This window comes from Diachasmimorpha longicaudata, chromosome 10, assembly GCF_034640455.1.
Source record: "Diachasmimorpha longicaudata isolate KC_UGA_2023 chromosome 10, iyDiaLong2, whole genome shotgun sequence".
Lineage (NCBI taxonomy): Eukaryota > Metazoa > Arthropoda > Insecta > Hymenoptera > Braconidae > Diachasmimorpha > Diachasmimorpha longicaudata.
Genome location: NC_087234.1, coordinates 6,565,056 through 6,590,905, shown reverse-complemented (window position 1 = coordinate 6,590,905; position 25,850 = coordinate 6,565,056). Strand labels below are relative to the sequence as shown.

General features: G+C 37.7%; 3 protein-coding genes across 26 annotated transcripts in view; 1 reads left to right on the top strand and 2 right to left on the bottom strand.

Moving 5' to 3' along the window:
- Positions 1-6,673, top strand: part of Da (daughterless) — a 65,916-nt gene extending 59,243 nt beyond the window's left edge. For 19 of the 23 annotated variants that reach the window (XM_064128992.1, XM_064128991.1, XM_064128995.1 and 16 more), the window contains 4 exons: positions 315-404; positions 2,215-2,360; positions 2,499-2,653; positions 2,837-6,673. In XM_064128992.1, coding sequence (XP_063985062.1) covers positions 315-404; positions 2,215-2,360; positions 2,499-2,653; positions 2,837-2,881 — 436 coding nt within the window. In that variant the 3' untranslated portion in view covers positions 2,882-6,673. Of the gene's footprint in view, positions 1-159; positions 294-314; positions 405-1,671; positions 1,762-2,214; positions 2,361-2,498; positions 2,654-2,836 lie in introns of those variants that run through there. The other 4 variants (XM_064128981.1, XM_064128977.1, XM_064128978.1 and 1 more) reach the window with 4 other exon arrangements.
- LOC135166589 (uncharacterized) overlaps positions 1,943-25,850 on the bottom strand; it is a 131,454-nt gene continuing 107,546 nt past the window's right edge. For both annotated transcript variants that reach the window (XR_010299714.1, XR_010299715.1), the window contains one exon: positions 1,943-2,341. The gene's annotated coding sequence lies outside the window, so the exon portion shown is untranslated. The remainder of the gene's footprint in view (positions 2,342-25,850) is intronic.
- Positions 8,202-14,181, bottom strand: LOC135166594 (ATP-binding cassette sub-family G member 4-like). Its single transcript, XM_064129001.1, has 4 exons — positions 13,758-14,181; positions 11,441-11,929; positions 9,406-11,000; positions 8,202-8,646 (listed from the first exon to the last, which is right to left on the bottom strand). The coding sequence occupies exons 2-3, from the start codon at positions 11,649-11,651 to the stop codon at positions 9,409-9,411; spliced, it is 1,803 nt and encodes a 600-aa protein (XP_063985071.1). The 5' UTR covers positions 11,652-11,929; positions 13,758-14,181; the 3' UTR covers positions 8,202-8,646; positions 9,406-9,408.

The following is a 25,850-nucleotide window of genomic DNA, read 5'->3' as shown; positions in this document are numbered from 1 at the left end:
CTGAAACTCTGAGGGTTATCGTGAGGGTCGCAAGGGTTGAAAGAAACTGTTTAATAAAAAAAAACAATGCAACAATAGTGGAGTATCGCTGATGCAAATATCACTTATTTTTCTTCATTTTGCACTTCGCATTATGTATCTATTTATATCTTTATTTAGTTTCCATTTGTTTACAATGATTCTCATCCCCACGACCTTCATGGTGGACCCCTCAACCCCAGTAATTTCAATGGCAATGATGAAAAATTGAATATTTAAACATGTAAAAAATAATTTGGAGATGAAATCTAACTTGCTTTGTCTTTGAACAACCGTTGTTCGAGCGCCGATGAAGACTGCGACGATCCTGGCACCAAAGCGGTGCGTGAAAAAGAACGCAGACAAGCCAACAACGTTCGCGAAAGGTTAGTGAACACACGCAAGTTTAAAGCACTATAAAAAAACAAACTAAGAATAAAAAAATAAAAAAATCCCAAAAAAAGACAAAAATCCTTCTTAATTCCCAGTTAAAGACTAAATTCATTGGAAAATTGTGAAGTTAAAATTAACGAGGGGTCAGCAGGGATCATTATTCATTCAACGCTATCAATTGATAGATTTGAACAATTCAGGCATGCTTTCCTAGAATTTTTTCCAGTTCCTTTTTGACAGCTCCATTAAATCGAACATTATCTCGATAATGAAACTTCTGGCGAGAAAATGTAAGATGACATTTTTTGTGGCAAATTTGGGTCTTCACGCAAATGATTTTATGATATTTTGACGTATCTCCACTTATTAACGAGATAATCACGATTTTTGGAAGTGTAAGGGATTTCCCTGGTACTTCTTCACTTTATAAATAATGTTTTGTTTTGTAGTTCACTGCGCACTGTTTATGTTTACAGGTATTATTTCAGTGTCACAGATGAATTGTCGTTCGTGATTTTGATGGGCATTACTCTCTACCAGATGATTATTCAATTTTTGTCAATTAATTTGTGTTGAAATATTTTTGTAGTGAATTATTAGATTATTTGATAATAATTGAATAAATATTCTCTAGAGAGTACCGACCACCAAAATGGATGACCGAAATGACGATTAAACTGTGAGAATTTAGGAATGTCTATTAAACTAAACAATCATAAACAACGAAAATAATTATGGGATTATTACGATCATTTGTACCGAGAATACGGGTCTTAAAGATACTTGAGAGGCCTTAATTAATTTGAACCTGCGTGTGTTCATTAAGGAATCGTCCTAAGCTCGTTCGAAACAACAAAAATCATCAATTAATTACGATCAATTAATCATCAAGTAGTAAAATGACGAAACAATTTGAATCCACTAATTGTCAATCATCAGTTTTCACTGGATATCTTCGAATCTATGGGATTTATAACCTTTTTTATCGGGACCCTCTTTGTAGATCATTTCAAGGGCTACAAAAAAGGTCTAGTCACAAATTGTCGCATTTCCCACTGGGTCCACGAAATTCGTAAGAATCTGGTGCCAGAAAACTCAAATCAGTGAAATCTTTTGTTTCAATCCTATTATTACTTCATTAATTGTTGAATTAATTGAATAATTGAAAAAATTGAAGAGATAATGACTATTCAATTTAGTTCGTAAGTTAACAAACATCATTAATCAGGTGATTAATCGAGTATTGTTATTGCGCAACTGTTGTTCGAGCGCCGAAGACGAGGATGATGATCCCGATGTAAAGGCACAACGGGAAAAAGAGAGGCGGCAAGCTAATAATGCCAGGGAGAGGTAAGAATGGGATTGAAATCGCCGGGAAAAATCTCACACGACAGATTCAAAATCGAAAATTAATTTTCAATGGCCCGTATTCTGTTCAAAAAATCGTATATTCCGTTTATTTTCACAACTGACAATACGAGAATCACAAAGTGAAATGTGGGGGTGCATCTGAGGATGGATAATTACGAAAGCAATTGATGAACATTAGTTGCGAAATTTATTAAAATTATTTTATGCACTTCCTGGGAATTTGAGTAAATTTCTCAAACAATCATTGGAATTCTTTAATTCTCTTTTATTGAGAGGTGGTAACATTCAGCATTTCAGTAGTTTTATTCTAGCCCATGAGAATAAAAAAAGTCCCTCTTTGTCTTGACTAATATGGCTTGACATTACCAAGAAACTTCTCACGATTGTCCATATTTTTTTCCTAATCATTCTCTCGATTTTTTAATTATCCAGGATACGTATAAGGGATATTAATGAAGCATTGAAGGAGCTCGGAAGAATGTGTATGACTCACCTGAAGACAGACAAGCCACAAACCAAGCTCGGGATTCTCAATATGGCGGTGGAGGTTATTATGACCCTGGAACAACAAGTTAGAGGTAAAATTGACAATTTTGACGTGATTTTAGTCATTCTCAAACCTCCAATAAACTAAAATGTAGCAAAATGATTTGCGCAAAAAATAACCACATGATTTATTAATATGTCGGTGAATTTTTTATTTAATATTTTTTCAGAGAGAAATTTAAATCCAAAAGCGGCGTGTCTGAAGAGACGAGAAGAGGAAAAGGCTGAGGACGGTCCTAAACTGCCAGGGCATCTTGCTGCACATATAACTCACCCACATTCTCATCCACACGCGCACTCACAACCTCCCTTCCCTGCAATGCCTGTGAGTCTTCATTATTATTTAAAAAGTATTTTTATTTGTCACAGATTTACGTAAAATTATTCCGAAGACTGTTTTACGGACCTGGAGACAAAAGAACAATAAAAAATTATCCTGCAGTCACATTAGCGTTATAATGATTAGATAATTTTCAATAAATAATGGTTAATGAAAATGGTATTTCAGGGACCACCACCATCACTCCAGCACAATCCTGCCCAGCCCCAGTAGCAGAGGTTCACCTCCGGCGTTGTTCTGTGTTAAAACTCGTGTGCAGTCAGGTCCAGTTAGCCTGTAAAATCGTTGAATGAACTTAACTCTCGAACAATAACGAGAGAATTGAAGGAATGACATGAAAATTGAAATGAAATTAAAATAATAATTATACCACATAGACATATATGAGACTCTGAAGTACATATACCAATGGTATATTCAGTTTTGGAAGGCCTGGGTGACAATGAGACGTGCGCGCGGGTGCTCTTTTTCGTTTATTACTTTCATTATGCTATCATTTTATCAATTTTTAACATCATTCGAGGGGAATCTATTCAACGTAATTCAAATTATTTTTCACTCTGTGTGAGTTCATTGGGTCTCTGGGGAAAATTACCGTTTATTTTGAAGGACAATAAATAAGTATTATCGATGAGGAATTTTAAATGATTAATGGTTAATGAGACAAATAAACGGAATTTTTCTGTCTTTCAATTCATTTTGTCGGATTGACATATCAGGCGACTTTTTGAGATTGAAATTGAATTTTTGATGATGCAACATCAGCAATGAGCGGACAATTTTTTAATTTATTTATGTGGATTGGAAGATAGATTACCAATGAAAAGGTAAGGGTTTTTCCTGTTAAATCTCTGTTTTTTGGTTCGAAAATCAATTTTTTAAAGCGGAAAGTACAAGGTAAAAAGCCTAAGGTGAAGTGATTTGTTTTTAAAACAAAAATTCAATTTTAAACAATCAAAAAATTTATAAAAGACACCTGTCACATTGGAACTGTGAATTTGCGTGTCGAAAAGCTAAAAAAAATTACGATGAACAGCCCCAATGATGCCCACATGATAAAATCCGCATATATACAAATATATATATAAATATAAATAAATTAATGAATGAAAATTGAAGAAGTTGATAACAAAGAGTAAAATGACGAGATTGATTAAAGTGATTAGGTAAAAGACCCATTTAATGAGAAAAGTGTATGTGCAAAGAAGAAAAATGTTTTTTTAAGTTTTAAAATGCATAAGGAAAAATGAGTAGTTTTTAATTGAAAATAATGAAACGAGAGGGAAAAAATGATTAATTGACAACCCACACACACACACGTTTACTTATAGTTGTGGTCTTTTTAGGAGAGAAACTAAACAAAACGATTTAATGATAAACGATAATATTGCTAATATAAAATACGGCGGCTTAAAATTATTTTTATAAATAGCGAAAGATGAAAAAAAAATGATGAAATAATTAAAATGTGGTTCCTCTTTCGATGATAAAATAGTGATGACGATTTTATTACCACTGAGACCCCCCAGGATCATTAGAAAACGAGAGAATTTTGTGATTTTTTGGAATGGGGGATTATGTTATGATATTGTTCGTTTTATTTATTATTATTTTGAGGAATGGAGCTATCCGGTGAAGTTGGTGACTTAATTGGCAGTTAAGGTGAAGGAAAGGGTCTTTGGTTTTCATTTTAATATACAACAGAACAGAATTTTGCGGATGCCTCTGGAATCAGTGGTTTAATCGCAAAACGTTATAAGGAACATTTGCAGATAATTTTATTTCTCACAAAAAATTTCTTGTGGCATTTTCCTCTAAACTCGATTGTTTCAGAGGTATTCAAGAAATTTTGATCTAAGACTCTGAAATGCTTGTTTTAGTTAATTACATGTTCCGGGTTGATTTAATAGATTAAATAGTTAAATCTTCAGGATTATCTGCGGAGAGAAGTCATTGTCGATTTGTTCAGTGAGGATATCGATGATTTTGGGGGGTTTGAGGGAATTATTTCTGAGTTTAATTGAGATGAAAACGAATGGAAGACTGGGATTTTCATTTCAATAAAATATACCCCAGAAATTCTCAGATATCTCTGGAGCAACTGGTTTGATCGAAAAAAGTCATTAATACTTTTTCTAGATCATTTAATTTCCCGTAAGAAATGTTTCGTGGCATTTTACTCTCAATCCAGTAGTTTCAGAAATATTTACGAACGAGCGTCTGAGAACCCCAAAATCCTGATTCCAATAAATCACAGAATTCAAACTTCCCCTTCATCTTGTATTTCATTGAGAAAAAAAACAATAATCCTTGGACTTGTATTACTTGTATACACTACGATCCGTTGGGTTAACGATTGTAGATGCGTGGTAGTTAAAATGTGAATGATTAAAAGTGAAAGCGCAACGTAAATACATGAAAAAATGTGAAATCTAGAAGAATGAGAGTGAGTGTGAGGCGAATTGTCGAATGATTGGGGGAAATGAGACGATTGTATATAAATATCAGTTAAGGACAATTTAATGAAGCGCCCAGAGGCATCACTGTCGTTTCGAGATTGTTGATTAATCGTCGATGGGGCTCGTGAGAATCATTATTTCAACTATTTTTACTCATTATTTTGTACTTAAACAGTACTAATTGTTCGATTAAATCAAACTTTTGGAGTGTGGATGAGAAGAGACGGTTGTTGAAGAGCTGAACACACTCACATAAAGAGGATTATCCAGGTTATCGATTTATTAATTGCTGATTTCCCCGGAAAAGTTCATTTTAGTTGAATCTTGGACAGTTTTGGTTAGAAGATCTCCGGATTTTTGGGAGATACGGCAATTCGTGTCCAAAAATTTTATGGAGATTGTAAAATTTCTTACAAGAAAAACTTTATCACAAATAGCCGTATCTCCTCGCGTTCCTGAGATATTTCTCAAAAAGATTTTGTTCTCACCAGTTTTTGTTTAGATTGTGTCTGTTCAACTCATCAACAACAATAATTCAGTAATAAATCATCACTCAGAGGTTCTCGCTCCATCCCGGATAGAAGTAAAACAAATATTCGATAAAAAAATCCTAAATGAGTGACTCGTTAGTGAATTCGCAGTGTTCGTATAATTTGTACATAATTAGTGCCCAACGAGACAATTGCGAAGACACGAGATTCACCGACTCAATTCATCCTCGTTTTCGTTTTTTACATACCCAGTAAAAAACTGCTGAATAAATTATTCAATAGTTTCATTGATTGATGACAGACTAATTGATAATTTAAAAAAACAGAATTCAACATCAATGAATTAATTGAAATAAAAAGTACTTGATCAGTTGAATGAACCCTCGAGCCCCGCAGTCGACGAAAAAAAAAAGTTGCATAAATAATTGATTATCAATGCAAATTAAAAGTTTGATTATTTCCTTGGAAATTTATTATCAAAAAACGAAAAAAAAATCCACGAAATACTGATCTCTGATGTTGAATGGGCTCTGATAGGCAAATGCAATGAGATAATTAAAAAAGGCAAAAAATTGCAAGAAAATTTAATTAATAAAATTTACCATCGAAGTAATTACGGTTAAAACATATCTCTCGCATAATTTGTAAATAAAATGAAATTGAAGAAAAAAAACACGAGGATAAGAAGAAAAAATCAGTGAAGGCATGCCTGAGGGAGGATAATTATGAAAACTATTAATTAACGATGATATCACTATTGTCAACGTTCATTATCAATTATCGATTTAATTATTATTAATTTTTATTACCAATTAATTAATTATTAGTTATGAGAATTATGAGATTTCTTTCACTTCCTTTGTCAAAGAAAGTAACATTTTTTTTCTTCTTTTTTTTTTTTTATTATTGCAAGGGACAATTTTTGTTTTTGAACAAAAATATAGCTCAATCGACGATTTGTGTACCCAGTTGCCATGTATTTTAATTTATTTAGAATTCTTAAATAAATTTTATTGATGAGAAAAAAAACAATGTGAAGGTGGAGAGAAATGAAATTGTGGATTTTGTGATTTTACTATCCTCATAGCCCCTTTCTTGCAATATTATTATTTAACGACTTGAGAACGAGACGCTTATGCAAATCACTATTTTATAGACTTGAGCTAGGGGTCAGCAAGTGTCCAGAATCCAGAATGATTAAAAAATCGATGAATTTGCTCATTCTTTGAAAAGCCATAAAGACTTTATTCTCTCCTTACAAGTAAATTTTCTTTTACAATTACTTCATTCTGATGGATGACCGCATCGTCCATAGAATAAAAAAAAATTACGCAATTATCATCAAAACGGCGGACGAAGTCCTCTAATTCATCACCCTCATTTGTAATCGGGAAGCCATTCAAACAATTTTATAATTCTTTTTCTTGTAAGTGGTTTTTTCAATTCACCGATAATGAACATTTTATTTCATCGCCGGAGTGTTTTTAATATTCATGAGCTGGAATTGTAATCAGTATCATTTTAATTGTTCTTTATTTCCGGGGGCCCCGGTTGTGAGCGCTAGAAAAATTCCTGTGGGGCATCAGTAAAAATTATGGCGACCTCAATGATCTTTCAAATTGAATGTGACGATTTTTATAGCGCTGCTCAATAATTTTGTTAAAATCAAAAGTTCTTACTTGTTTATGAAACACATAAATTACAGGGATATTCACGAAAAAGTCATTGATATTTCCAAGCTCCGATTCAGTGAATGAAAACCGTGAGTCCCGATAATTTCTCCATCGAAATTTCTCTTTTCCAGACCTCAAAAACCGCAGAACTAAAAATAACCCCATGAAAAAAAAAGTATCTCGACATCGCCGAACAAAGTAATGACCTGAAACGAGTGTGCAAGGGCAGACAGAGTCCATTAATGATGACAAATAAATTCTTCAGCTTCATAAAAGGAAACATCAGAAGATAGCCTCTCGACTGAGCAGACATTCGAAGGTGATCATGTAATAATAATAAAAAAATAAAAGTCCCAAGAATTAGAGAATGTCTGGAAGAACATTTGATGGAGTGAAGATTCAATTAACTTGAGATAATAAAAAAACTGAAGTGAAATAAAACCTTCTAATAAAAAAAGCGAAAACAACTGATTGTTCTTTGATTCTCACATTGCGATTGGACATTGTCCCATTTTTCAGGATTCTGGTTTAACTTATAGGCAGCATTACCATGCGACTTTTGACCCTCACGTGTTCGGAATTTAGAAGCAACAAGATTTTTATTTCATGGACTTGTTTTATTTTATGCTGATGCATCCCACAAGTGCTAATAAATCCAGCGGATCGTTTATCTCTTTGTGAATAATGCTACTGTGGTGAACGACGAGTGTTTGCGGTCTATGAACGATGTGTCAGTGTCTTCCCCAAGGACAAGTCCTGATCAATGTGATTGAATATTCCCACGATTTCGTGAGGTGCGTGAAGGATTTTTTCCCCTTCATTAATTTTTTTTATTTGCATTGCTGTCCTCTTTAGAAACCTTTGCGCAATGAATTCACAGTCAAAAGGAATAAAAAAAAGTCACATGAAATACTCTCCTCGAAAATCCTCAAATTTAATTTATTAAACACAAAACTATGTACAATAATTCGACTACGTTCTAAATTATCTCTAAATTCTCATGAAATAATAACTCCCTGAAAAATCACTAGAATCTGGATAAGCGTTCAACAACATAAAATACTCAATGAGAAAAACAACTAGTCAATCAGTTCCTTTGGACCCCGAGGTCTCCAGGCCCCCAACATCCGCACAAAAACTTGCTAAAACCGTTCGGAATTCCTCCACCACAATTAGAACAATAAACCGAATGAAACCAACACCAGAAGTATTCCTTCTCTCATTATCTGCGTGGGTTTATCCCGCCAATGAGACTTCCTGCATGGAATATTTCATCAGTGCCCTGGGAAGCTAGTCCAAAGCTCCATTTATTGTAATTTCAATAATCTTCGCCCCGCAGAAGAGGCCCAACTTTTCTGAAAAGAGAAACAATTCATATTTTATGAGGACGACAATAGAAACTCCTCTTTGTGGTCCAAAATAAAATTTCCGAAGTATTTTGAGGGCCTTGTGAAGGATAAATGAAAGTTTCTAGTGGAGTTTGATCTTCCGTCTGTAATTACCGACTCAAGATCAATCTCTTAATTGATGAACTCCTTCATTTTTTACCTTCCTGATTCATATCTAGGAGGAACTAATTTTCAAGTCAGATTACTCCACCTGGTTCTACCAGTTTTCAATAGTTAATTAAGAAACATGAAAACTGCGTCTTTTTGTATGAAATTAATATTCAACATTCCCAATGGCCTCTAATAATGTTCCAATAAAATAAATTACCTTCGCGAACATTAGCGCTTAAATCGGTGATAACAAAGATTCTTCATGATTCTCTTGTCGTTAGATTGAACTTCATATTGCACTGTAATTATAGGTAATTGACTTTAATGTATTCCTTTTTGAGCTTCAATCGCATACTTCCGCGCCATTTTACGCTCACCAAAGTCTTCTTACTTATTACATATGTTGTAATGCTCGATTCGCTCTACAAAAAATGTCTTAACAAAAAATGAGCTCTAGATTCCTCTAGACTCCTCTAGATTCCGAGATATTTATCAAACTTGATCAATGATCAAACCCCTTCGCTCCTCAATAATGCAAAATGTACTCGAGTGAACCCGTCACCCCAAGAGACATTAAATAAAAAGCCAATAAACGGTCACACAACTGTCTCTCACCTCTCACGAAGCAGAAATCTTCCTTCTGAGTGTGCAGTACCCGACAATCCTGAGCACCACACAGTTGGCCGCAAGGATTCCAACATTCATCCACAAGTTGATGTCGATCATTCCGACCTCGTCGAGAATGGTCTTGGGCGTCCGGTAGTGACAGTACAGCTTGTCCTCAGGGCACGGCAATTTCTCCCGATTATACCCATAAACTGCTTGTACCAGCGTCTCCAAGGAATACCTCATGTAGCTGAGGTAGCTGACATAATACATGAAGACCGGCATGTGTTTGAAGAAAACGAAGAAGCCGGCGAAGAGCATGAGCATGCACGAGGTGATGGCCCCCAGGAAAGTACCATCAACGGGATTGAGAGTGGTCCCGAGGAGAAGACCAAAGCTGTCAGCAAGTATTGTCGTGAACACGGCGCCCATCAAGAAAATAAAGAACCTCGCCCAGTCCTGGAGCTGGGCACTCATGAAGTACGAGACCGACGAGTACACGAGAGCGAAGATCATCTGAACAGGAACATTGGCGACCAGATGCGCCACGTAGTATGTCCTCAACTGGTACCAGTTATTGAACTTCTCCTTCTTGACAACGGGCAGTTCAGACGGAAATTTGAGTACAGCTGGCATCATGCTGGTGTAATTGAGGTAGACAACTGTCACCATGAGAAAGCCAAAGTTGTTGATTGTCTTTGAGCCATTGTTGCCGGCGTCTGCGTAGAACAATCCGAGGAGAATACCCACGAGGAAGTGAAGGATAATCTTCAGATGAGTGACTGTCCAGTCTCGATAGAGCTGTATCACACACCTCCTCAGGAGGACAGTGAATCTGAGGTATTCGGAGGGCGGAGTGACAATCACCACCGCTTTCTGCTCGATGTTTCTCCGGGAGAAGCTGGTGACGAGCAGGGCCTTCTTCACGCATCCAGCCCTCCAGGATTTGGCACCCGATGCTGCGGTTGTCAGTTGTTCACTGAAGTTTCCATATTCCTTGCTGACGACTTCAATGATGTAGTCCGCGGGATTGTGGTACTTGGGACACTGGAGGCCGACGCTGGCCAGGTAGGGGACTGTGTTTCCGGGAGATCCTTGGTACATGCACTGGCCGTCCGCCACGAGGTACACGTGATCGAACATCTCGTAGATGGCAGCCGACGGCTGGTGGATCGTGCAGACAATCGTTCGACTGCCCCGCGCCAGGTGCTGCAGCATTGCAATGCACTGGAGGGTCGAGGAGGAGTCGAGACCGGTTGTCGGCTCGTCTAGGAACATCACTGGTGGATTGTCGATCAGCTCAAGGGCGATAGAGAAGCGCTTCCTCTGGCCACCGGACAACCGATCGCAGCGGGTCTCCTTGGTTTTTATGAGGTCCAGGGTCTCCAGAATGTCATCTATCAGTATGTCCTTTGCTTCACGGCTCAAGCTGTTGCCGAGCTTCAGGTCTGCAGCCATCTTCATTGCTTCCAGGGTCGTGAAGAGACCGTGGAGCTGGTCGTCCTGCTGGATGTAGCAGCAGGATTTCCGGTAGTCTTTGTGCTTCTGCTTACCCGCAGATGTCACGTACTCGATTGTACCAGACGAGCCGGTATTTCGGAAACCTGGGGTCATTGGTAATTCGTTAGTGTGGGAAGAATAAATATGAATTTATTAATTGAAAGTCATTGCGGATATCTCGGGCCTATCAGGTCGAAATTATCACGAAAATTGATTCAATCCCAGATTTCATCTCTTCGTTTCCCATAAAAATATTAGAAAAACGCATCTCTATAATGGATTGCGTGCATTGTTGCGTATTTTTCCAGAGGATTTAATGCCTACCTGTCAGAGGATTCAGTTTTTTCCTCATCTCGAGATATTACGCACTTGGTAATTTTTGAGTCATGTATTTCTTGAGACCAATAAGTGATTGAAAGAACCTTCATTCTCTCAGTACATTAATTTGAAATTATTAGCTAGATTCAATTACTGATTTCAGTTGCATTGTATTTCAATTTTTTCACTCGCGTCTGGTTGTTTTTATCGTGATATGTAACTGTACCTGTCAAAAGATTCAACAAGGAAGACTTTCCAGCTCCCGATGGTCCCATAATAGCCGTAAGTTCTCCAGATCTGAAGCAACCGCTGACACCTTGCAACACTTGTTTCTTTGGTTTCCGGAAACCGATTTGCACCTCCCAGGTGACATCCTTGAACTCTACGTCAATAGTATGCACTTTTGGGAGATTAACCTGAACAGTTCGCTGATACATCCTGGCTGATGTACCGTGACTCGTCTTTGAGGAAGGGAATGGCGTTTCAGACGTCCTTCGTCGTTTTGTAAACGTCTCTCAATTGATGGGTTCCAAGGACTCGTTTTTTCATCCTTAATTCATCTTTCGTCTAATATAAATATGCCTGGGAGGATAATGCGTGGGGGGATAATGACGTTGATTGAAGGTGAACCCAGTAATTAATTTATCGTACATGCACTTCGATTGATAGTTTGAGCTCTTTTAATTTTTCAGAATTTTTTGACTGCACCTGAAACCTTTTTAAAGAGATTTTGATTCTTCACTTAAAAATTGTTTTGGTATTTTTCAATAATTTCGATAATTACGGAGATAATTTAATAGGTAGGGATTATCTATTTTAAAGAATTATTTTCTCACAATCATTAATGAAAAGTAAATCTGTCACTCAGACCAAGAAATGCCGCCTCACATATCATTAACGTCCACTGATTCAATTACAATTCCCATATTTAATGATTCTACGAGCTCTCATTGCCTCAATAAAAAGTTATTCATTGTCATTGCTAAATCCATAATCCTCTGGGATCATGAAGGTTACCAGCCCATTCACATCGTCATCGGCAATGACTTCCATCGACGCGTTTGCAGTTTCGAACTAAACTCGCGATACTTGGAATAAATTTTCCCCTTCGCGTTTATCCTTTAAAAATCCCACTGAAATCTATATTGTCGTAATCATTTTGTCATTCGATCGCACAATCAATGAATATTAATGCCCTTAGTGCACTGAGATTTATTCCGAATTGAAAGAATAATTAACTACGACTGATGTTTTTTTTTCTTTGCGAAACGTTGCATCATCGGAATTGTCTTTGTCGTGCGGTTAACTAACTGTGACCCTGCGGCATTAGTCATGAGGTTTTTTCATCAAATCGTCTCGATAATTATCGGGGAGAGACAATGCGCGTAAAGATAAAAAAAAAACATTCTAGTTTCATTTGTATAGTAAAACGTCGTAGAAATGCTAAATAAATGCAGATATTGGCGTGGAGAAAATTCTGACTAGTTCTGGTTGATGTTGAGGATATTTTGAAGACGCGAAAAACGATGTTATGGAATTATCGGGAATAGAAACGTCGATTTATAGCACATTCACGAAATATCATACGACCTACTTCCGCATTAACGCATGCACGAATGCCGGTTGGCTAGTCAATGGTATCTCTCATGACTCGTTGTCTTACTTCAGAGGTTTGGATTAATAGAAATAATGATACTGGTATAATGATAGCTATTATGTGACGAGGGAAAAACGATCTGTCAGTTTTTCCTAGAACTGCAAAAATAAATTCATGGATTATGTTCCAATAACAACGAGAGAAAGAAGAACTCACTCTTTTAGATCTTCCAATGTGAACGATAATCACTAAAATACAATACAAAAAATACTAAATCATGAAATAATTGGTGCATTCATTATTAATAATTGTTAGTCGGCAGCAATTAATTTTGATATTTGAAAATATTGTTGGTAATTGACCATTAAATTTAAAGAATGCAAACGGGAAGTTGTGAAAACAATGAAATTTTGAATTTACGTGCAATGCTCCTAGAATTACTATCAGAGCAGCGCGATTATACGAATTATCTCGCAGCGAAACTAATTGAGAAGAGTCACGTAATGTTATCACGAATATCCTACGGTTTCTCTAAAACCTGCATAAATATTTCTCCTATTTATCCACCAACGAGTACTCCTCAACATTAATCATAGACTACAGTTCAGTAAACTCTGACTATTGACCAATAAGTGACTATTGGTTAAGAGTTTCATTATCAATAGTTTGCATGCAAGATTCTAAATCAAATTCTCGTGTGCATCATCAAACCTGAACGTTGAAGTTTTCAACATTTTTCCCACTAAAAAATAACTGCGAAAGTCGCACGACTCATTTTTCTTGCAATCTATTTTCGGAATGAGTTAATGCACTAATTGTTTCTCTTCAAACAAATACTGCGAGTGCAAAAAAAATTGTTTTCGCTTCCAAAACAATCAACGAATTAGAAAAAACAATTATCTCCATAACTATTGAAAGATCGTTGAAAAAATCGCAAAAAACTTACAGTTCCTCTGAAATCCTTCTCACCACTGCACCTCCTTCCGTCGAATCCCTCTTAAATCCCCAACCAACCCCAAGGACCCTTGGAAAACCAGTTTCCAAGTGGCACTGTCACACCACCAAAGGTTCTTGCCCTTGCCCAAGAAAATTACCTTTATCCTCCGTACGTATTCCAATTTTTTTTCTGTCAACTAGAACTCGAATAACCGGAGCCTATGACCGCACGCATTGACTATCCACTATTCAATGGTCAATGGAGTAAATGCCCGTTGTGCACCGATAAGTGGTTCGGCACACACTGTCGTCATTTTCCGTATTCCACTGGGTATATCCGCCAAGTGCGCCAGATTATTTTTTTTTAACTCACTCACTCACCCACCCTCCCTTTATGCAACGCTGAGAAATCTCTTCAGCTGGTGAGGGCCATGGAGGGGACTATATGGGAAGTGACCCTATCCCTGCCCCCCCTCCAAAATTGATACCTCAAGCGTAACCAGTTCCATGAAGATGCAAAAATTAAAATTGAGTGGGAGAGGATAGGACGGGGGGGCGGGGAAAGAGGGGCGTGACCTTGAGTTAATGTTAATGAGAGAGAGGAAGGAGAAGGATAACATGGGTTGGAAAAATTCCTGTAGGAAATGAACTTATCAGATATATTTTCCCAGTCGATTTATCGTCGTTCGGTTTCGGAAAATATTCATGGAAGGGGTCGATAAAAAGAGACATGTTTACAAACATGGGGTGAATGGAAATATTGGGATATTTTGGAAATAAGGGTCTTGGTAATACTTCAAGAGGATAATTTTTTATTAATAAATAATTGTAGAGATATTTCATTTTTTGCGGTCTCACTCCAAAAATAAATTTTCCACAGAGCTCTAGTGGACGTAAAGGGGTTGTTTTCCATTGCATCGTAAAAATAATTTTTTTGAGCTAATGATTGTAGATAATTGTCCCTGGGAACGATCCAAGAATGCGGCCGTGATTCATGTTACGAAAACTGTTTGCTAATTTTTCAAGTCTCCTTAATTCCTCGTTATTCAGTGATTACTCAGGCGGAGAATTTTTACAGCCTGTCAACAGGTCAAATGTTAACGGGCGACCCGAGATTTTAGGAGCATTTTGCAATGAAGATTATTTTTATCGTCTGGCATTAACTATTCTCGCGATAATTCATCGATACGATTGTCACACGTCTCAATTTGAGAACATTGTTAATTATACACTAACAATCAGTAATTTGTACGAGGCTGGTGTTAATGAGGGGAAAAAATGATATTAAAGTATGGGTGGCTGGTTTTAAACTGCAGTGGTTAATTTTCCCGCATCGTTATCGGTTGAATTACTGCAATTATTGACAGAGGGCATGAGCGCACGTGGACAATCCATTATTCAATAATGAGGCGTTTAGACTGAAGACACGGGAAGAGAAGATTCATAATTTTCACTTCCCTACCTCTTTATGACAAAAGATTATACATGCCAGTGATTTTAATGACATAAACTTCCGCCAATGACCGGTGGACTGCTGAATCCACGTGTTTTATTTCCATTTTTTATCTCGATTTTTATTCACGCAGTCAAGAATTCGCTTGCCTGAGTATATACCTGGATACAGGAGGGAAATAAAAGTAGAATTTTGCAGTTACCGGTTTTCACAATCTGCGAAATAAAAATAATCGTCCTTGGGACATCCTTCAAATGCTCGTTGGTGATGAGTAAGAAAAAAAATTAAAGAACTAGAAACCGAATGAGTATTTTTGCATTCGATACGATTCCAGTGAAAGGGAAAATAGAGGGATGGGGTCGACAATGACCCCATTGCATTACCGGGAATGTTACCAATCCCAATCGCTGGTTATCAGTCGCAGGCCGCAATTTATAACTCAACTAATTCAATAAAAAAAGATTTCAACATTTCTTTTGAACTTTTGTTTGTGGTATTTATTTTAAAATATCTTGATCACTGGAGAAAAAATCCCTGGATCACGCAATCGGTTACTCGGCGAATGGATGAATTTTTTACGTAAACAATGAAATTTCGAAAAAAGAGAAAATTCCTGGAAATGGACAAATAGAGAGGGAAAGTGGAAGCGGTACGACTGCCTCATCCAATGTAACCCGTGTGAATGTTTTACCTCTGACGCTATCTTTCCTGGAATTTGTTCGCGAATACCAATAATAAAAATAAATCCTCAAATTTTTTATATTCCCTTTGTCACACTGGTCAATAAGCCTCATGAAAAAAACAGTTAGATATTAATAGCGAACGTGCAAAAAAAATATAACTTGACAGCGCACATATTTGTGAAGATAATATTTGCAGCAATCGATTTTATCGTGTAATGTCTTCACTATTCATGCAATAATTTTATAAAAAAACCAAGACCAAGGCTCATCCCAATCTGTTTACACCGCGCACTACACAATTCGTCATTCAGTTTGCAAAAAAGTAGATGAGAAGAAATTGACGCAAATTGTCGAATAACATTTGAATCAGGGCTCTATCAGAAGTCGATTATCGATGATTTTTAAAAACCTTTGCACCGCCGGCGATTATGAGGGGTCACCACGTGGCGGTGTTGATATTGATTGCATGATTTTATTCTCGCGGAAATGACCGTGAGAACGACAATGTATGTTATCATTCGCAAAGAGATTGTGGGCATAATATTGTAGGAGACGATCTTCCGGAAAAACTGAGTTTGAATTTTCAAATTAATTCTGCACACGATCGTGTATCGTTCGTACAAATATCCTGTCGGTATGTGGCAAACAGAGGTTACCACTTGCAAATACTCAATCCGTGTGTGGGTTCCGCCTGCAACACACAGAAGTCACCACTCACAGATACCGTGAGGATCACGTGTGTGGCGACCTCTGTGCGCCGCTGGCGGAACCCGTAGGCGTCGCGACGTCCTGAGGTACTTGAGCACTATTTTGACGAATAGGATCGATTAACGTAGAGGCGCACGCCAATTTAGTCCTGACCCCAGCGGTGAAAGGCGCCACTTTCACTTCTGGCGGCTGAGTGAGCCGCCCGAAAATTTGTCTCCTCATTCAAAAAATTTCCACAGGATCACAATTTTTATTTGATATTATTCGATAATTGGGGTATGCAAAAACGAGGAAACCTTTACCCTTATGATCTACAAACGATTATCTACGAACCTAGTTACATTTCACTTATAAAAATTGTTTTTTTAATTTTTTCCCGGCCATCATCATGAGCCTAATTAAAATGATGATTATTAATTACCCAGGGGACTACAAGCAAAATCAATACATGTGCAATGATGTCCTAACGACGTACAATCACGTACACTCGTCAGTTTTTCGATTTGCAACCCCCCCATGGCTAAGTACATCGGGGTCACCCCCTCACGGCGTCGCCCCCGGGAAAATTGTACGAATTCCCCGCTAAATAGAAAAAGAAGACCCCGAGGTATTTCTCGGGGACTGGTAGGTGAGAAAAGACGTCGTGAAAATGAGGGGATAAAATAAAAAAAAAAGGCATAAAGAAGTTGTTCCTTCTTTTCAAGTAGCTATAGTCAATAATCCTAAGACGCTCTGAAAGGGCCAAATGAGAAATACTTTTCGATCAGGAGCCGTCTCAGACGCGCAAAGAGCTTATACCACTTCCGCTTCTGCTCCCCCTTTCCCTCCGCATCCCCTTTACCCGGCGCCTCATCTATGACTTCATATAACTCTCACGTCGCTGGGTAAGTCTTAGGCTTTTCCAGTTGAGATTTTCGGTGTGGATTATTGGTACGAGTCTCGATAGCTCATTTCCCACTTTTATTCATGATACGAAGAGTTAGGGGATGGGGATGAAAGATTTCTTTGAATTTTCCTTCCTCTTTACTTTCGAATGGAAGCTTTGTAATCCTCCACGTTCACGTTTTTCGAATTTTACGGAAAAATGATGTAAAATATCATGAAACAATTGGATAATTATTAATATTAACACTGCGAGCGGCGGTACACATCCCCAACATTCATTCATTACTATCGAATACTTCAAACGTAGTTAATTAGTGTAGTTAAAAGGTAATAGTCGGTCGTTATTCCATGGCAATAGCGTTCAGTAAAATATATTAATTAATTTAACCCCAAGAAGGCAATAGAGGATTCATTCCATATAATTAGAATGTCATTAGAGGAGTTATTTAGAAATGAGTAATTATAAATAAAAAGAAAATTGTTAATGTTACAATGGCGTCCAAGTGTTGAAATATCCACCGAGGCCATTAACAGCTGTCTTCCCCTAATAAAAAATGTCCCCTATTAATTATAAAATCAATTCTACGTAATTATACTCTCCAAAACAATTTTCCAAAATTATCCAGGGCATAAATAAGGAGCAGGCTAGCGGAATTTTAAATGAGACATGTAAATAATGCTCTCCAACCTGAGGAAAACACCTAGGCGTACGAAAATGTATCCACTAAACCATTTTTATGAAACAATGTTTTTTCTTGCAAATTAAGAGATCGCGATAATGGCCTTAATGTTAAAGGGTCTGCCACGGGTAAGGGCGCGGGGGTGAATATAACTGGGAGAGAGGGGGTTGACTCTGGAAATTACTTTGCCACTTTCCGGCTTTATTTATCGCAGCCCTTATTACGCCCCAAGTTTTCACCCTCCGCACCCCTCCCTCTTCACCCACACCACCACCGACTACTACCCATTTAAGCTTGTCCTGTCTGCCATATTTTCTTTTTTCTTTTTCAGGGGCTGAAGTAGTTTAATCTTATCGCAACTCTTTTTCGAGGGTAAAGGGATTTTTCAGTGGGATATTTTGATTTCAGATTTGTTTGCCGAGAAAATATTGTATGTTATCACGAGTACGGAAGTGAGCTTTTAATTGCCTCGCGCCGAACGAGAGCTTTTCTGCACTTGTATCAAAAAATATTTTTTTTGTGCGAAATACTGAGGAATAATTTTCTATAAATTTGTTGATAAAAAAAACGAGGGTTAAATAGGAGGTGAAAATGTTATATCTCAATATTTCTTAACAATCCAATCCACCCCGAAAAAAAATCATAAAAAACCGTCTGATTTTTAGCATTTTTTTCTATTTTTATCTCACTGAATGATATTACATGCCAAATATCCAATTAATATCATTCATCAAAAAATTACACTCCATAAAATACAAAGCCCCGGAAAATCACCCATAAACCAACAACACCGATAAAAAAAATATAGAAAAATCCGCCGAAAAAAATACTCAGTACGACAAAAAAATAGTGGAGCTGTTAAAAATAATAGAATCCAACTCGTGTCCCATTGGGCATTTCAACACAACCCATATCCTCGCAATTTTTCCATTTTATTTCTATCTTTTAGTGACGTGTTGCCACCGCACCGATCGAGGTGAAAAAAAAGGATCCGACAGGAAGGAGAAAAAAAAACAACAATGGGCGAGACAGAGAGACCAGAAAAAAAAATAAATCATGTTTCAATTCGCTGGTGGCACGTGTTACGGGAAATGTAACACGCAAAAAAAAAAAGGAATTGAGGGAGGGGGCAATGGAGGATGCGTGCGGTGGAAAACTGTCAGTACGTGTATTTAACTAGATTTTAACGTACTCTCAACGTGGGGACAGTTCGAAACGGTCGATCAATGTCGACAATTTTCCAGCGGATAACCCACTGTGGCCGGGTGTAAATGGAAGCTGAAAAAAAAAGTTCGATGGGGCATTGTTAGGTGTGATAAAATGGAAAGACGATTATTGAGCTGAAAAATTCGAGACAGAAATTTCACGAGGGATTCCTTACCGCAATCATTGAATAGTAGAGAAAATTTCCATTTCCAAACACTGGACTTGACTCTACGTTACCCTATCGTCTCCTAGAAAATGAAAATTCGGGGAAAATTTGTAGATTAAATTAAAACCGAGCAGTAATTCATTAAATTGGCCTCATGACCATAGTTCAGACTCAAAAATTTCCCTGACTAACCGCTGGGGTCATTATCCACCCCATTACTCCAATATTCGAACTATCCCAAATTAATTCATTAAATATTTGCCTGAAAACCTGGATTTCCCTCTTCCAGTCGTATAAATAATTAAACCGCGGATAAATTTATTCACGAAACCCCAATTGGCGAGTTGAAATCGATGCCAAATTAAAGCGAATTAGCAAATTCAATAAAACAGGTTCTAATAAAATTTTTTTCCATTTCATTTTTGACATCACGAGGGATGAAAGCTTGGGGAAGGGGGTGAGGGTTAAAATTGCTCATGCACGTGTTAAATCGTTTGTGGAAACAATTGAACCGTCCCGTAAACTGATAATTCGTTTATTCGACAGTGGTAGGACTCTCTGATGGCACTGGGCACGTCTTTTTTTTATTTCTCGTTCATTCAATTTTTTTTTCCCGCGCATCGTATTTTTTTCTCCCCCACCCCCGGCTCTTTCTTGCCTCTCTCGTGCTTTTCGATTCACGTCGCATCATATCGGGCATTAAACAAGCCCTCTGGGAGCGATTTCACCTCGTACACTTTTTATCAATCATGAATTTTCCGATAATCGGGCATCCCAGTGGGTTTTTATATGCCTGTATGGAATCAGAGACAATGAAATAATTTACGATTTTCTGGGGTCAATTTGTGTTTCACAATCCCTTTAACGAAACTTTATAAAAATGAGATTTGAAAATGGGGGATGATGGGGATGGAAAATGACCCCCCAGACGATGGTCAGAAAAATTTGGGACTGAAAACGATGTGACGATGTATTTTACAGCCGAGAAAAATGAGAAAAATAAATTTTCTCTTCAGGAAAAAAATGAGTCTCCACTGTTTTTAAAATCAAGTTCCTCTTCCTGTCGATTAGTATCAGCGGGGGTGCATTTCGACTCCACTCGCATTTAACAAAAAAATCCATAAATAACTTTTATAAATAATCTGGAATCTCTAAATTAAAAACCTCTCCAGATTTTATCACTGAGCTACGGGAGAAAAGGGGTGACCTTATGGACGCAATGAAATAAATTGAATTTTTGTAAGACCTCCCCAACTGAAACTCCATTCAGCTACGCAGCGATTAACACGTGACTAGCATTCCCGAATGTTTTCATTTATTTCACATTATGCTTTATTTTTCCATTCCTCGTCTGAACAAACACATCACTAAGAGTAAGGCACAACCCCTTTTGTCCGGGGACGGGGGCTAAAACTCAATGGGGGAAAGGGGGTGGTTTTTACCGAAATAAAATCGACACACGTTTCACATTTTGGATAAAGCTAAAACTCCTTTTCTAGGCGGCTTCGGGTTATCTGATGCACTTTCAGTTCTTGGGATAAACGATTTCATTTATTTTATTTTATCCACCAGAGTGAAGTGGAAGAAATTATTTAGATTTGAAATGCCTAAACAATATACGTGACAAAATAAACTTAAAAATACTCATGCTTCAACCAAAATGTACTCGCAGATAACCCTCCCCCAAGGAATCCTGTTACCGCTCTTCAAGTACTTAAGCTACAAGCTGATCCGCAGCTTGAATTACGTCTTTAGGCAATTTAACAACTCATAACGCAACTTAAGCCATAATTTCGTCAACTTTTTTTTATGTACAGAAACCGGGCTCTCGAGTGGTAAATTATATCGATTGAAAAACCTCGGAAATTCCCAAGAATTGCAAGATCGTAAACAAACTCGTGAGTCTCGGTGAGCGTTAAATCCACCAACTGCTGCAGATCTCATTTCTGATTGCTACCTTCTGCACATTGTTTCATTGTTTCCGTTGGAAAAATAAACGAGCCTCTGAGACTCGGTTTTGCTTTGCTTATACACTGTGTGTTGCCAGAGGGAGCGCATCTACTCCACCCCCAACCCCCTCGACATTGAGACGTGAACAATGGCAAATTCACTGGCGTTGTTTTTTCAACCGATTTTTTTTTTCCACTCTGGATACAAACTCACTCCAGAATTTCTTCCATCAACAAATCAGTAGACCAGTAGCCAATGAAAATCATAGTAATGAAAGTACAAGGAATAGAACAAAATGGATACTTTTGAAAAATCCAAATGAAAGAAAATCTGATTGTTTAATTTACTTGTTGTTTTTGGCTGCTCAACAATTTGTAATTGAACTAAAAATATTGGTACAAATTGGGAGTCGTTGAGGAGCATTTGATTAATTTCCACGTATCGTGATTTCATTTTCCAATTGATTTTTCCATCAGCCAAAATATTTTACCCCGATAAATGAATACGTCGATGGAATTTCATCCGTCGGGGTATTACTTCCGGCTGAATTTTTAAAATAAAGTGGATGATTGGAAAATTTACCAGCCCGACTACCATCACATAGAAATCAATGGATAAAAAAAACTACGCGAGAAGAGAACAGATTCGTCATTGATTTCATTTCAGATCAGTCAGTAAACGAGTTAGCGATGATAATTGGCCCACAAATGGTGCCTTAAGATACCCAAACCCTTGACAATTGTCCCCAACTGCATTCTCGAGAGGCATAAAAGGTGGCGCCGAATGGAGAAGATCATTATTCGTCGAGCTCGGAACAATGAAATTATATTCTGAAGGATATTTGTGGTCGATCACATCGCGTGACGAGTCTGGAATATCATTATATGCGGCTATTCCACCCCCTCTAGATAACAAATCAGGTGATATTATCGCCATCAGATAATATTCTTTCTCAACTTTGTACTGGTGGACAAATTGCCCGGAAGTAAAGCGGAAGAAGGTGAATTAGATGGGAAAAAGGCATTAAAACCCGGGGCACAAGGGGAAGAAGCAGAACGAGAAGAGGAAGAAGTCGATCCCTTCCAGATTCTTCATTTATTTTATCTCAAACTGAAGTTTATCCTCTCCTGCGCTGTTTATCGCACCGAAATGGTCTGTGGGGTGGGGTGAGTGAGGATGAGGTCAAATCCAGTGGCGTAAAATAAAAGGCGTCTTTTATGTCGTCTCTCAGACTCCACTTACGTTACGACGATTTTTTATCCCCACCTCCTTGTCATATTTAACACCCTCCCCCCTCTTGGACACTTAAACAACGGCGCAAGGGCCAATCAACTCCGCCAAATCACTTTACGTACGACTTTTACGAGGCCGCGAGACGTTATTTATTTATCAGGCTTTATACCGACGTTTGTTCAGCAAATTAAGGCTCTTGGGAATTACTGGAGTGATTAGTATTCATTTCGTATCAATATGGAGATTCGGTGAGGGTTGCATGTTGTACTTAGGTAAATTTACTCACAGATTGAAAAAAAAATCGCCCCCATAGCTCAATTACTTTGCGCCCTGTGACTGAAAATTTTTTTTCCTGGAAAATTTTGCGTTTATAATATTGCAGAAGGTATTTGAGGTAAAAGGGATTTATGGTCAGGGTTCCAGGGTGGAAAATTCAGCCCGTCATCGAGGTCATTTTCAACCCCTTCCCTCGAACTTCAATTTATTCATAAATAGAAGACGCAAATTTTATGGGATAAACATGTTTGCGGAGGTGAATGGAGGAATGAATCTGGGAAATCGACTCTTAGAGACATCTCGAGATACTTCCGAGTGTATAATGGAAAGTCTGATAACTTTTCGAAGACTTGGATGGTGGTGGGTACTCCAGGAGAAGAGTATGTACAGTGTGAGCACATGAGAGTTTTGCCACTGTTGAGACTGAATTTAACGCAATTTTTTTTTGTCAGTAAAAAGAGAGAGAAATGGGGAAGTGAAAATCTTCTCTCACCCTGGCACCTTACGACTGTCCCACAGTACCTCAACAGTACATAACAGCTGACGCCATCAACTCGAGTGGATGCGCCCCCAGTGCCTGGGCCCACTTGAATACAGAAGTCCAAGCACTTCGATCCATCTGTCCACTCTTGTTAAGAATTGCGCGTCAAGTTTTCTCTTAAAATGGGTATATAAATCAGAGAAACATAAATTTTATGAAAAAACACGAGAGGTATATTTTTTTTAATTCGAGCGCGACACTTTCCTGGAGTTTTTCTTGAACGTTCTGGTGAGAGGGTGGGATCACAATAATAATTTTATTAAAAATGCAATATAAATATTATATTAAAATTATAATATGTATTATAATCCGTACTAAGTGACTTAATTCAAAATTTTTTCAAGTTCTTCAAATATGAGATTGAAAGGCCCAACAAAAAATACCCATTTTGCACCGCTGCGTTTGAGCCTCTCTCCCTCATTATCTCTCAACTGAATTCAATTAAAAACTCACCCTAGTGATAAACCCAAAACTTCCACACACCGCATACCCTTCCGGCGGAAAAAAATGTGCAGATGAATCGATTTTGATGGCACCGAAGGTTCTTGTTCTCGAGTGAGGTATTTTTTTTTCTATTTGTGAGTTGGTAGAAGGGGAACGTGGGTAACACACTCAGATAGGGAAGTAATCAGGGGTGGTTTTTGCGGGTTGGCTCTGTAAAACAGACTCAATCAAGACCAAACCATCTCCAAACCCACCTCGACTAGAGAAAACCCCTCATTGTTTTTTTTTTGTTTCTTTTGAATAAAAAAAAAGGGACAAGGGCTTTGAGCTGGAGTTGTGAGCGCTCTTCACCTTGTCTTTATACATTCACCATTGAGTGATTTTTTTCTCACTAAATCGAACAGACAAATTGTCTGGAAGATTTCTCGTAAAATAATTCCAATCAACGATTAATTCTCATTAAAAAATCAACTCAGCAACGAACTTATTGACGTTGCACCTTCTAAACATTCATTAGACAAATTAGTAAGAGGAATTATATGTTATTAATTTATGTCTCATTAATTTAATATGAGTCCCAACTACATTTTTTTTGCGTTCCAATGAAATCCAATGTTTTTTGTTCCACCCTTTTCTTTTAATTATATCTGGAGGATAGTTGGTGCAGTTCTACAGGACTTTTCAATCTCCCGGCTATCTCTCCATCCAGAGTAAAAGAGAGTGAGTGTCCCCGAGGTGGCAAAGGGTAAGGGAGGATGAGAGTTGCTTCCCACTGTGTGTGGCGTCTCACCGGCTGTAATTGGAGTTTCGAAAGTTTCCAGTCATTAGCACCGGAGGCCTTATCTAACATCTAATTCGTTGGATACTTGCGGGAGACTAGAAGGATCCTCAGGACCAAGAGATGCTATGCCTATTACTTTCGAGTGGCTTGTACTTGTGTTAACTCCCGGAATTTCTCATTTTGATGGTATTAACAATTTTCAGGATTAATGAAAATTTGGAGGAATTTTCATTATGAGCGAATGTATAATATATAAGATTGAATACTTGTGATATTAGGGTCATGTATTCCTCCTGTGATTGAATGGGGAATAGAAATGTATTTTGACAATGGACTTAATGAACTGGGGGATGACTTACCAGTCATGGTTGGATCATTCGACCGAAAAAAATTTGGCTCGTCACCTCATGTGGGTTTTGTACATCGGAAGGAACAGCGTACGTTGGGGATGCGAAGTGACCGATAATTTTTTAAGGGCGGAGACAACAGTAGAGTCGATTACACCCCGAGAAATCCAAGTCCGGTCATTCATTCTCGTGTTCTGACAGGGGTTGTTGGTTTTGAGGGGCGAACGGGCCATTTCCTCACATTCAAGTGATTGGATTGGAGAGACTCCCAGTCTGAAACAATAACCGAAAGTGCATAAATCTATTTATTTCAATAAATATTGGTTGAGCTGGAATTAAAATACATATTTTTATTATTAAAATTAATTATTGGCTTTATCATTGTAAGCACCTCAGTGTCACTTCGGATCAGGGAAATACAAACTGACATTCAATCTGAGAGTGATGACAAATATTCCCTCTAGTGGGTGGGGGGAGGGGGTGTGAGTGAAGGTGTGGTTTTATTTGTGTCAGTTCTATTTGACTCTTGGTTCAAAAAATTGGTTGAAAAATATTTCAAGAGACTGTGGGTGCAGTATCAGATTGCCCGTCACATTGAAGAGATTTTGATTGATGTGGATGAATGCTTGAATATTGTCTGGAGATATTAGTGATATTAAAAAATCGAATAACGGCTTTCAGGGGAGATTGAAATTTCATCCCTTTTCGAACTGTATCGATCTTTCTTTCGTGATAAGTTGCGTAGAAAAA

Excerpts from the sequence above, each read along its gene's own strand:
- LOC135166594 (XM_064129001.1), bottom strand. The coding sequence starts at position 11,651 with ATGTATCAGCGAACTGTTCAGGTTAATCTCCCAAAAGTGCATACTATT. Across the intron at positions 11,001-11,440 it reads CTTGTTGAATCTTTTGACAG|GTTTCCGAAATACCGGCTCG; the intron begins GTACAGTTACAT and ends CAATGACCCCAG.